The 13,233-nt window shown below is 41.4% G+C and overlaps 1 protein-coding gene across 4 annotated transcripts in view; it reads left to right on the top strand.

Moving 5' to 3' along the window:
• Window positions 1-13,233, top strand: part of EP300 (E1A binding protein p300) — a 61,998-nt gene that overhangs the window by 26,011 nt on the left and 22,754 nt on the right. For all 4 annotated transcript variants that reach the window (XM_017827686.1, XM_017827687.1, XM_017827688.1 and 1 more), the window contains 12 exons: window positions 1,790-2,051; window positions 2,673-2,786; window positions 3,707-3,943; window positions 6,395-6,488; window positions 6,818-6,952; window positions 7,325-7,442; window positions 7,945-8,119; window positions 8,949-9,026; window positions 9,840-9,949; window positions 10,446-10,601; window positions 11,676-12,116; window positions 12,613-12,801. In XM_017827686.1, the coding sequence (XP_017683175.1) occupies window positions 1,790-2,051; window positions 2,673-2,786; window positions 3,707-3,943; window positions 6,395-6,488; window positions 6,818-6,952; window positions 7,325-7,442; window positions 7,945-8,119; window positions 8,949-9,026; window positions 9,840-9,949; window positions 10,446-10,601; window positions 11,676-12,116; window positions 12,613-12,801 (2,109 nt within the window). The remainder of the gene's footprint in view (window positions 1-1,789; window positions 2,052-2,672; window positions 2,787-3,706; window positions 3,944-6,394; window positions 6,489-6,817; window positions 6,953-7,324; window positions 7,443-7,944; window positions 8,120-8,948; window positions 9,027-9,839; window positions 9,950-10,445; window positions 10,602-11,675; window positions 12,117-12,612; window positions 12,802-13,233) is intronic.

The raw sequence follows: 13,233 nt of genomic DNA, 5'->3' as shown, positions 1-13,233 counted from the left end.
AGAGTAGCTCTGTCTGCAGGATTTTTTCCTGGTTGTACTCACTGATACTTTTGGGAGAGAGGAGTGTCTCTTCTCAGACAGGTATTCCCTATGATAGGGCTTGGAGGCCCCACTCGTGTTTTTTCTTGTTGTGAATTACATGAACACACACAACAGTCCTGGAGGTTCCCTGGCAACTGTAGTAGCCCTGATGCCTTCCCCTTTTCCCTCCATACTCTTATTGCATCAGGACTTAAGGAAGGGGGAAGTAAGAGTGGTGGGAAAAGTGGATGGCCCAAGCTTATAAATGCCAGTGCCTCACCACATGCCTTAACATTGGATTCCCTAGCTTGAGCTTAACACTGATGCCTCATTATTTTCAGAGCTTAAATTGGTTAGAGGTATGACATTCAACATGTCCTATGGGTTTTCCCGCCCCTATGTATTTTTTTTTTTTAATTTAGGAAACATTCACATTTCTGAATATAGCTCGTGTTTCTCCTTGCTTCAAATTTCACTCCCGCACACCCCCTGGGAGGGTCAGTCTCTTTATCTTAGTAACTGTTGCTGAAAAACTATTTCCAGTTAACTTTAGTACCTTTAAACTAAAAAGAGCTCAATCCTATGAGGTTTATTTAGTGTTTCTTTAAGTTGAGCATGAAACATTGGAAGTCTAGCAAACCACTTGGCTGTATGAACCAATAAAAAAGCAGCCAAGACCTGTTCAGAACCCCAGCTGTCAGGTTTGTGTTCAGTGCAGAGCATATAACTTGAAGCTGAACTGGTACCCAGCTGAATCTAGGAATGAAAAGTTGCTGCTATCTCAGCTGTTGTCTAGAACAACAGGCTGCAAACAAGACAGTCATGGTCATATTGGAACATATACGAACCCTGAGGGCCTGACTAATTGGTGAAGTTTCCCTGTAGAATGAAAGGTTAATAGTACTTAAGAGCTACAGGAGAACTGGAGTTTAGGAGTACAGGTAGGTGACGTCTAAAGATATGGACATCTCCCGAAACATCCTCTAAAACCTCTAGGAAGAATGTTGGAAGCTGAAGTCTGTTGAACTGAAATGGTATGAGCAACATAGAGTCCCTGAGCTGTTCTTTGCTGAATACTCCTCAAATGTCACCTGGAAGAAATACAAAGAGTACTAAAGAAATAAACAGAAGCAGAGAAGGCATACCAGATGTTGCCATACCTGACGTTAGTTCTGTGGTGTGTATTATCATGAGGTTGTGCTTCACCTCTAGCAGAGACTAGGAGATGCTTGTTTTGAATGCCTATGTGTGAGTTTGACAATGGAAAAAGGTTAAAAGGTTCCCAGGACTTCCCTTTCATTCTCCTTTTCTAGGAAGAGTCAAATCAAGACACCTTGTACTGCAATAGAGAAAACAATTCACCCTAAAATGTGCTTTCTTCCATTAATGCAATAATTGTGGGTGCAACTTTTTACCCTCCAAAATGAGAAGGAGATTTGAGATCATAGTGCTGTTAATATTTTCTGGTTGTTCTAGCACTGCAAATTAACCTGTGAGCACGTGCAAAGTTCTGCTGGCCATTGATAAGGCCAGGGCAAGGACTAATAGAGTGATATGGGAAGGAAATTGTAGCTGGCAAGAGAATTGCCAGCACTGTTGCTAAGGCGTATATTTAATGAGTCTTCCAGAACTACAGATAGGTGGGCTATTTCCTTAATCATAGAATGTAGTTGTTGCTTCTCGGACTCTTTCTTGCTTTGCTGTTTGCTTACTAAATTATTTTCAAAAATAAATTTACTTCTGGGAATTTCTTCTTCACCTTTTCCAGGGCCAGCAGCAGGCTCCCCAGGTTCAGCAAGCTGGGATGGGGCCAGCAGCTTCTCAAGGAATGGGGTCTGGAGCGCCAACAGCAGATCCAGAAAAACGCAAGCTCATTCAGCAGCAACTAGTTCTCCTCTTACACGCTCACAAGTGTCAGCGTCGAGAACAGGCCAACGGGGAGGTGCGACAGTGCAACCTCCCTCATTGCCGAACCATGAAGAATGTCTTGAACCACATGACACACTGTCAGGCTGGCAAATCTTGCCAGGGTAAGTGGAGGAGTGGTTATATGGATAGGTTCAACATTTGAAGAAGGAAAAGGGCTCCTAGAAAGAGATGAACTAATGGGTGGCTTGGGAAGTAGAATTTTGTTGACTTACCTGTCCACTTTTGAAGGCAGGATCTGCAAGTAGGAGTCTACCTGTCTCCCTTAAGCTGAAGAGATGAATCTTGAGCAATAACTAGCCATGAATTTGGCTGCTTCTGGCACTGGCAACCTCTCTGTTCTAGTAGCTAACTAAAATGTAGGCTACCTTTTTGGTAGCCTAGGCTCATCCGGATTGTGTCAACTGTTGACATTTCAGTTGCGTGGTACAGTCTGTCTGATGCCTGAGCTATATGGCATTACCCTTTAAGCCAAGGAGGCATAGTCTTGGGTGTATCACACTGGGCTTTCAAGGAAGCTTTAGTTGAGCCAATAGTACTTGAAAAAATCTAACTACGTTTTCAGAGCTAGTTAGTGCTGAACTATTTCAAGTAATACTTTACTGACCTGTGTTGATACAGATGTGTGCTCTGAGAGAAGATGTTGCTCCCTACCCAGTTTGTGCTGACCGTGAGGAGATACTGGCAGTAGTTTCTAAAAGTTTTTCATTCCCTCTCTTTCTCAGTGGCACATTGCGCGTCTTCCCGACAAATCATCTCGCACTGGAAGAATTGTACAAGACATGACTGTCCTGTATGTTTGCCTCTCAAAAATGCTGGGGACAAAAGAAATCAGCAATGTAAGTCTACTGAGGAATTCTGTGTATTGAATAAACCATAAAATGCATATTGGGAGTTAAATTTCCTTGCACCCATGTGGTAGTGGTGATGCTCTCAAACCTGGGAACATGTAATATGAAATTTTCCTCTTGTTTTAGTCCCAGAGTATTTTTCTGGCTCTGATAGCTAGTGTTTGTGAAAGTTTTCCAACTTTATTGGATTATTCTAGCAGGAGAGTGGTAAGGGGAACAAGTCATAACTCTCTCAACCAAATGATTGGCTCTTCACTAGCACTTCTTCCAGCTGGACAGTTTTTGGACACAGATGTGCACGCACACACACGTTTTGTGTCATTTCAGCCCTGATATTTGGTTCTGTCTTCATTCTTTTTTTGTTTCAGATGTAACTTGCCCCTTCTCTTTATGTCCCCTTGGGTTCCCTGCCAGAAAGTTTGGCAAGATCTTTGCCATTGTGTTACCTGTGTGGTTTTTCTTTCTCATTTCTTTAATGTTCCTATGGGGTCTTCTCATGACTATATGTGAACCAAGATATTTCTTGGTTAAAGAAAATTTAAAAAAAAAAAAAAAAGAGGCATTGCAGTGACTGCTGGGGAGCTGTATGTACCCTTCTGCCATGTCTCTCTGACATGGTGTGCCTCCATTTTCAGTCTGAAGCAAAGAGATGTGTCCTAAATACTTAAGAGTTGGATTTCCTCTGAGCAGCACAAAGGGAAAACAGCATGTTGTTGGATTGGCTGATTGTGTCAAAACTTGTCTCTCTGTTTCATGGGCCAGGTTTTCCAGACCTAGACCATTCACTGCATGCTTCTAGAAGCAGATGTTTTGGTTTTGAACAGCCAGTGTGCTCTGTGTTTCCCTGTACTCGTAGACCTCTTTGACTGACTTCTGCTGTCCTTATTGACTTGGTGTGTCTCTTCCAGCGCTGCTGGGCGGAGCTGCAGTCGGACTTGCAAATACGGGCTCTGTGGGCGTGGGGCAGCAGACAACGCCCAGCATAAACACTACCAGTCAGATAGACCCCAGCTCCATCGAGAGAGCCTACGCAGCCCTTGGACTGACCTATCAAGGGAACCAGATGCAGACACAGCCCCAGGCTCAAGTGAAGAATCAGCAACAGGGACAGTCACCCCAGGGTCTGCGCCCTATGAATCCTATGAGTAAGTTTATCTGTTAGTGTTAAAATGCAAACTACCGGCAACTTTCCCATGCTACATCTAATGCAAATTTCCTTAACCTACTAGCTTAGTACTGCCAGCTCATTTGCGAAAGGTATGGCTTTTGCGATATTTTACACTTGAGATAGTAAGCTACTCAGTGGAACAGGAACATTCAGAGGGCCAGGTGCCTTCACCTGGAAAACAAGCTCTCTGGGAAAAGTAGTTTCTTTGGAAAAATTCTATTTTTTTTCAGAACCAATTTTCCAAGGCACTTTTTTTTTTTATTTTGTGTAGCTTTATAATTGCGCAGTAATGCAAGTTTTGGGCTATTGAGGAGTTTTTAATTGGATATGCATGCATTGGAATGCCAGTATTCAAGTGTACTTCCTTGTCACTCAGAATGCAGCTTTTATATTTGTATCTCAGACATGTAATATTTGTTTTAAAAATGAAAAATAGGAGATAACTGGCACTCTCCCTGAATCCTGTCATGTGGTTTCATGTAACTGTAAATTGTCTGGATGGCTTATTGCAGCATTATAAAAATCTGGATAAGAATTTTAATTTGAAGTGCAGTTAATTGGAACCTGGCTATCACTGGTGTCAAATAGTCACCTTTAACCATCAAATCTAAGTTTGATAGTTTGAGGTTACATCACAGGATTTTTTCCTCACTGCTCACTATTTGCTTGAATTGCATAAGTAGATGTGGCTTTTTTAACAGAAAAGACGAAAGATGAGCTCACAGTGATTTATCACAAACTTTTATAGCTTTGCAGTGATCCTGCCTATGTGTCCCATGACAAGCTTGTGTATGGAATGAGAGATTGCAGAGGAAAGAAGGTGTTGGTTGCAGGCTGCATTTTGATGTGTGTTTCTGCACCAAAGGGAATGCTACTCCTGAGTTACTCAGGAAAAGGCTGTCGGGTAGAGTGGACTTGTTAATGAGATGACTGGCCCTCATAGGTTGTGTGTGACTTGTGTACTGCTAAAACTTTGGCTTCCAATGTGTAAAAACCTTTTTTGAAAAAGAAGGGGAGGGGAATGGTCCTGAGACCTTGGTCTGAAAAGAGTTGGATTAAAATAATACAATTTTCTACTGTGCATTAAGAGTGTTTTACAAATAGATGAATTTCTAGACGCTCCAAAATGTTATGGTGAGGGTCTTCAAAGGTTGCAAGGAATGTCATTCATTTTTCTGAAGCAAAATGGTTCAAATTTTTTTATGCATGTAATTAGTTATAGACAGTTCTGTGCAATCTTAGCAGGTATTCCCTGTAGAGCTGTTTAGAAAATCCAATGAAATGGGATTGAAAAAAGCTCTCGGAAAGGGAAGAACTACAGCTTAATGTAGAAAGGACAAGCATGGAGAGTGTAGGACTTTGACTGTTATTTCCTTATAAGGAGCAGGAAAGGGAATTACAACAGGTGAGACAGGAATTACCAGGTCATGGCCTACAGAACAACAGGGCTAGTTCAGGAGAAACAACAGGATTTGGTGAGGACTGCAATATGAAAAGATGCAGTTCTAAGTGGCTCAAACAAATGGTGGGTGCTGGCAGTTGAAAAGGGAGATTTAAGGTAAGGGTTGACTGCTGGTATGCAGTCTTGCATACCAGCATGCTCTCAGATGGAAAAGTGAGTTTGGGAAGGAGAAGAAAGGGACTAAGGGAAGGGAGGCAGCCATATGAAAAATTTATTAAGTACTTGGTTGTGATGTTAGAGGTATGTATTAGGCTTGATATACTTAATTTCAGTGGATTTCTCACATATGAAGTGTGTAATTTGGCTTGAAATAAAGATTCTGTAGGATTCAGATGTCCTAAATACACATGAAGCCTGGTAATGGCTTTCATGCTACTTGCAGCTTCAAAAAGTGATATGTTTGGAAGTTCCAGACAGAAGTATGCTGCGTTTTTCTGTAGTTTTAGACTTAACTGTAGTGTGTGAAGAAAACAGGCATTTTTTTTATGGTGATTAAGATCTGGTGTGATTCAGAAAATCAGATTTTGTTACATAACAAATTCGTAGAGGTTTTTCCTGCAAAGGATTGTCAGATTTTCATTCTTACAAACATTGGAGTTAGTTGTAGGATCATTAAGTATGGAGTGGGTGAGGGGGGACCTTGTCACATGTAGGTGGTAACTGATGTTTTAAATTCTTGAAGCCTTAGAGAATATATATATCCTAAACCCCTGAATGACAAAAACCCCCCAGCTGCTTCTAAACAAAAATGCAGAAGTGGTCGATAATGGTAGATCTTTAGTTAGAGACTCACAGAAAGGACTCCGGGATATAATGTTTGCAGCAAGAGGTTAAAGAGAGCAACAGGTAAATTCCTTCACAAAAGTCCAAGTACTTGAAAGTCTAGACCCTTGTTATTGCTGAGCAATTACTGATTTTGCACAGTAAATGGGTGCTTCATTTATTCTGTATTTTTTTGTTTTCTAGGTGCTAATCCAATGGGAGTGAATGGAGGAGTAGGGGTTCAACCCCCTAATTTGCTGCCTGACTCAATGTTGCATTCAACCATGAATTCTCAAAAGTAAGTTGAATTCTTTATACCCCAGTGATTTTATTTTGATCTCATGGCACTTCTTGCATAAACAATGGGGTAAATGCCATTGATGGCTATCTCTCCCTTTGGATTTTGTAGCTTTTGTTGCAGTTTTCCAAATCCTTGGGTAGAACAGCATGTACTCTTTCGTGGCGTTGTTTTGGTGTCTGTGCAGCTATTTCTGCAGAGTTTGTCCATTGATTAGGGAATGGCTGAACTAGCACTTTGTCCTAACATTATTCTAAAAGAGGCTGTGACTGTAAGATGACTAAGCTTGGGCTAGACTTTTGCCCTCAATTCTTGCTCTGTTTTTGAAGCCCCATGATGACTGAAAGCGCCAATGTTGCCAGTTTGGGAGCTATGCCAACAGCTCAACCATCCAATACTGGAATTCGAAAGCAGTGGCATGAAGACATTACTCAGGATCTCCGAAACCACCTTGTTCATAAATTGTGAGTAGCTAATGTGAAAACCATCTCCTGTTAGGTGAGTTGCTGCCCCTGAGGTGTATTTGGGGGGCAGAAGGAGGCCTGACTTGCAAAACTAGAGGGCCAGGGAGTGAATTTTGTCAGGATGCATGAGAACAGAATGCAGAAACCCAAAAGATAGAGTTTACATCTGCTGATTTGGAGTTGTTGTATTGGAAGTTTCCCACTCTGTACTCAAGACATCTACATGGGGGCAGTGTGCCCTGGGAGCAGTAGCAGTGCTGCAGTCTGTCAGAAGATTTACTACTTTGTATTCAAACCACTGGAGTTAGTGCTGATGTGGGGATGTCCTAATCACTTCCTTGCATTTTTTTAATATTTTTTTTCTCCCCCCAGAGTCCAAGCCATATTTCCTACTCCTGACCCTGCAGCACTGAAGGATCGGCGTATGGAGAATCTGGTGGCATATGCACGGAAAGTGGAAGGAGATATGTATGAATCAGCAAACAGCAGGGTGAGGTGCCATCCCATCATCTAGTCATGTGGATCTCTGCCTTGATCCCATAGTGATTGAGGAGGAAGAGGAGTGAAAGCACAGATGACACTCCCAGGCTGAGGAAGCATGTGTTTAGGTGTTGCCGGATGGGGTCTAGGAACCAACCAATGGCAGGCTGCTGCCCGGGTGTGCCAGGAGTTAGGGTGTGCTGTGACTGAGACTTCTTAGGGTCCCCTGAAGGCAGTGTTGAAGCTCTTCACTGTGATTATCCCAGAGAAGTGTTGGACACAAGAAGAGAAATGTCTGGTGTTGGCCTAAATAGTTGAGAGCAGTGCTCCGAGCAGTGCCTCTTTTGCCCTCCTATCTGTCTGACAGCCCCTGCAAGGGGAGAGACCTCCCCCAGGCGAAAATGTGTGCCCGTGTAAGGCTGCTTTGCAATTTAGAATCACTGGGACCCGTTTGTTGCCTTTTCCTAATGTATATGTCATCTCCTTTCCTGACTTGTATTTCCCCTCAACAGGCAGAGTACTATCATTTGCTAGCAGAGAAGATCTATAAGATTCAGAAGGAATTGGAGGAGAAACGAAGAACCAGGTTGCAGAAGCAAAACATGATCCCAAATGCTCCAGGCATGCCACAGGCTCCCATGAATCAAGGGCCCAATATGGGACAGCCACAGCCAGGAATGTCTGCAAGTAAGAAGAGTTGGTTTACTGACTACCTGGTGCAGGGAAATCCTGTATTGTCATTTTGGTGGGCTGGTGACCATTTAGCCATTAATGGGTACTTGCTCAAAGTTAAACAACTTCCTCCTCTTTATTCAGAAGTATTTGCAAAGTCTTTGATTTGCTTATGTGTTAATTAATGCCCACAAATTATCTAAAAACATTTAGTGTTTCAAACAGATTGAAATACTGTAAACTCTTACGCTTACTTTGAGGATGGAGAGAGTGGAGATTAAATTGCATCCTTAATGTTGTAGAACTTCAGTCTCATTAGATTCACCTCTAGAATTAATTGATTTAAAGGTAACTTCAGTTGCTGTAAGAGAAATATTTTCATAAATATTTAGCTGTATGATGTTCAGAATGATCATCACTATTGTTATTGCTAAACAAAGTATGAGGATTGGAGTACTTACGTATTTATGCCTTTGAAAGTTTAGTTAGTGCTTGTACAGTGGTCTGTAGAAGTTCTTGCAGTCTGGAATGTTTGTGGACTACTGTTCATTGTTGTACCTTGAAAACATACTTCAAATTTGTCCTCAGTTTCTGAAAGCTGACTAAGTCAGAGGATATTTCTATCAATGGGACATAATTACATTTCCAAGGAAGTTTTGGAGTTTGCGTCACATTTGGAGAACACTTTGAGTGTTTAGTAGCTGGACTGCATACATTTATTTTTTTATATTTGTATATTTTTTTACACGTGGGTTTTAATGTGTAATTCTCACTAAAATGTTTGGTGGATAAATCTTGGTGTTCTTTTGAATTACATTAACTTATTTTGGTATCTTTTTTCCAGATGGTCCTCTTCCTGACCCCACTCTGATACGTGCCAATGTGCCAAACCAAATGATGAATCGCATGCAGGCACAGCCAGGTAAATATTTGAAGGAAGTTGGCAACTGATTTTTTGAAGTAATCTTGGAATTGGGCAGCTCTTGCTGAAGTGTCATAGACCTTGTTTCATGTGCGGTTTTTTCATTTGGTTAAGAAAATAGCTATATTTTATAATGTTTACATAACTGTATAATATATATAAAACACTAATAGCATTTCATGATTTTGTGAATTTGAGCTGCACATTAGCTGCTTGCTTTGTTAAATAAAGAGCTTTTGGAACTTCTGATCATGTGTACATGGGGTGGTGGGGTCAGTCAAACATAGTGAGCCCAGCCACCTCAGGTGAGGACATGTTGGTGGCAAAGAGAATGTGGTGAGAATTGTTGCTCATAAGAATGGGGCAGAACCTTTGTTACGCATTCCAGACGTGTTATAGCCAACATGCAAAGTACGTGAGGAAGTGAAGATGCAGTTTGAGATTCAATAAGTGAATTTCTAATATCTACTGAAGATAATGCAACTTTCTGTAGAAAGTTGACCTTCAACAGTAGGTGTGACATTTTTCATTATTTGTTGTGTATTCCAGTAGTTCTCTAACTTACAAGTTTTGGAAACAAGTCATTCAAGGGGAAAAAACTGTTCTGTATTCTGAAGGAGTATGGTAGCTTGGACACTATATTTAAAATTATTCCATGTAATTAGTTGATAGAAGGCAATATATGCTTGAAAACTGCTTGCTAGAAAGCAGAATTAGGAAGAAATGAAGAGCATTTCTTCTCAAAATGTTGAATGGTGGCCAAAGGAGAATTCAGGCCTTTATTTATAAGTGGTTTTTTGCATAAACTTGCAGGAATGAATCAGTTTGGCCAGATGAACATGCAGCTGTCACCGATGGGACCCCGGCAAACCCCTCCTCTTCAGCACCCTGGACAGCTAAGTCAGGCTGGGGCCATGAACCAGGTCAGTGTGCCTTCCTTCCAGGGTGTTGAGCTTGCAGGTTTACTTCTCTAGGCTGTGGCTTCCTTAAAAAAAAAACAAAAGAAATTTAAAAATAAATCAAGGATCACTTCATTCTCTTGGCCCTTTGATTTCTGCTTTTTGCATCTCCTCTCAAAGATCTGTCTGATCTATGGCAAACCTTTAGATCCTTGTAGTAAAAATTGCCTAAAAATTAAGTTGAAGTGGCTTTTTGCTGCCTCCTTAGAACAAGGAATAAAAATCTTAAGTCACAGTCCCAATTTGAAATCAATAACCTTTTACTTAGCTTATAAGATAAATTATCATAATTCCTGTCTTTTGAGAGGAGCTGTAAGCAGCCTTTGCATATTGTATCCTAAAGATAAGTGGCAAGCATCAGCTTCTGCAACAGGTTAAATGTTTGTTTTGGGCTCTTTCTGTAAAATGTTATGGCAGTACATGCACATTGTGTGAAATGAGTTCTTTTCTTTTTCAACAGATGGGATTTTCTTCACGTATGCAGCAACCAGGAGTTGGCCAACCTTCTGGTCAGAATCAGTTTCTACAACAGACCCAGTTCCCTTCTTCTTCCCCGGGAATGAACACAGCAAGCATGCCTATGACTCAGCCTGGCAATCAGACACCAGTCTCTCAAGTAAGTTTCTGATTTCTGGAAGTGGTGTCAGTGGACTTTGTCATATAAAGGTTACATTTGTTCAGTTTGTAGTAATGGAGAACAACTTGTTTTTTCAAGAGCCATTTGGAATTATAGTCAACTGAATTCATTTATTGAGACTACCTTTTCCTGATGTAGCACTGGGAATGGCAAGGGTGAAACATTAACTTGTTCTCAGGCTTAACTTTAAGTGTTACAGAGGAATTGTTCTAGGTTTGTTTTTATGGAGTAAAGAAGAAATCGTGACTCAGCATGCAGTAGCTAAGAATCTCTTGCTGAACAGTGAAGCAGCAGAGCCTGAGAAATTAAGAGGTGGCAGAATAAGTCATAAAAAGGCACGTGTATCCAGGACCAATATGTGTTGCTGGCTTTGGGGGATTAGGAGGGTTGTCACTAGTAAAGATCTGAACTTACAGTCTAGCAGTTTCCTTTCTGTCCTTTCCCTCTCCCTTTTCAGCAAGAACCTTTCAGGCCAGGAAGAAGTAGGGAACGTCAGTTTGCTTCTCACTGATGCTTCTTCCTAGTTTGCAGGCAAGATTATTGTGGAGTTACAGTTTTATTTCCTTGACCAATACAATTTTTTTTTTGGTAATTTTGTAATGGTAGAGTTACAACTGTACTTATTTGTGATGATAAATTCAGTTTCTAGTCTTGGGGGTGGAGGCATGGGCACACTAAGTGTACTTGAATGCAGTTTTTTCACTGTGGTGCATTGTCCCATATTCAGGATGTAAAAATCTGCAGTTTTAGAAAGAAATGCTTTGCGAACTGAGAGTGTTGGTGTGCCATTCTTTAAATATATCAATAACTATAAGTTATTCTATTGAAACTTCTCTAAAAGAGATGACTAAATTATAAAACAGCCTCATGTTTGTGTAGACAAAATAAATCAAATAGACCATTTCTGCTTTTGAAAGAGTTTTTAAAAATGAAGCTGATAGTCACATTTTTTAAAGTATGCTGTGAGAAAGCAGCCATTTGACAGTAATTTCTCTTGCTTTTCTGTAGCAAATGTGCATTTGTCATAGCAAATATATACCTGTTTTTCCATAGGCACAAATGACCAGCGCTTCCTGTCCTGTGAATTCTCCTGCAATGGCTCCAGGTTCTCAAGGGAGCCATATTCACTGCCCACCTCTTCCACAGCCTCCCATGCACCGAAATTCTCCTTCTCCAGTACCTAGCCGAACCCCAACACCTCACCACACACCCCCAGGCTTGGGATCACAGCAACAGCAGGCAGCAGCGGCTGCCACTACTGCCCCGACACCTGTTTCTCAGGCAATGCCACCTGGACCACAGTCCCAAACTATGCACCCCCCTCAAAGACAGACTCCAACTCCTCCACAGGCACAGCTGCCTCCACAAGTCCAGCCTCCGGTTCCAGTTACCCCTTCTGCAGAGCAACAGCAGCAACCCTTGTCACAGCAGAGCACGACTGCATCCGTTCCCACACCAACAGCACCACTGCAGCCTCAGCACCCCACAACACCTGTAAGGAAATACTTTAGTTTTGCTTTCCCTGCAAATGTTTAAGTGGAATGTTTAATCTTCAGTTGTGGGTTGTTTTTTGTTTTTTTTTTTCATTTTTGTGCTCCTATCATATTTAATCTCAAAATAGGGTATGTTTTTGTATTTTTCCATCAAGACAAGTCTGTAGATCACCTGGTGTTTCCAGAGAAGGGAGTATTTTTCAGAATTCTAGTGCATGTTTTGAATTTCACTGTAAACGTGGATGAGGCTTTTTGTTATGTCTACATGTGCATAGTGCTTGTATGCAACAGGGAGACAATGTCACTTTCTGTATACTAGGCCTTCCAGAGCATGTTTCTGATGCATGTTTTTCTATAGTTGAACTTGAGGGGAAACAAATATAAGGACTAGAGTGCATTTAAACTCGGTGGAAATGTAATATGGGTAAAATGTAGATTAGAGGAAGAAAAATAAGTTCATTAGAAGCCTATTTGTAATGTGTGTTTTGTTCCCTCAGCTTTCACAGCCCGCTGTAAGCATTGATGGGCAGGTATCCAACCCCCCATCTACCAGCAGCACGGAGGTGAACTCTCAGCAGACTGTTCCAGAGCAGCAGCAGCCACCCTTGCAGGAAGTGAAAATGGAGATTAAAACAGATGAAGGGGAACCAGAGCAAACAGAGCTGCAAATGGAAGAGAAATCTGAGGTGAGATTGACCAGATGTTGGATTGAATATCTTCCTAGTGCTGCTAGGTGCTTTGACTTAGTGCAAGTCATTCTTTCCAGAGTTCAGTGAGAGCTGCAGTTTTGATTGTCTTCATCTTATTCCTAAAGAAGGGTCTGTGTTTTCTGGTGAAATTGTGGTAGAAGCCAGTGGACACAGGAAAGGACCAGTGGTAATGTGATTGCAGCTGTGAGGCTTTGCTTTGGTAAATGCCAATGTGAAAATGCACTCATGTCAGTCCTACAGCTGTTAAAATAGCAGATAGTAGGATGAGAGGAAATTGGCTTCAAGTTGTGCCAAGGGAGGTTTAGATTTGATATTAAGAAAAATTTCTTCACTGAAAGGGTTATCAAGCATTGGAACAGGCTGCCCAGGGAAGTGGTTGAGTCACCATTCCTGGAGATATTTAAAAGA

This window comes from Lepidothrix coronata, unplaced genomic scaffold (assembly GCF_001604755.1).
Source record: "Lepidothrix coronata isolate B3197 unplaced genomic scaffold, Lepidothrix_coronata-1.0 Scaffold141, whole genome shotgun sequence".
NCBI lineage: Eukaryota > Metazoa > Chordata > Aves > Passeriformes > Pipridae > Lepidothrix > Lepidothrix coronata.
The sequence above is the reverse complement of the archived record's forward strand: the minus strand, read 5'-3'. Positions and strand labels throughout refer to the sequence as shown.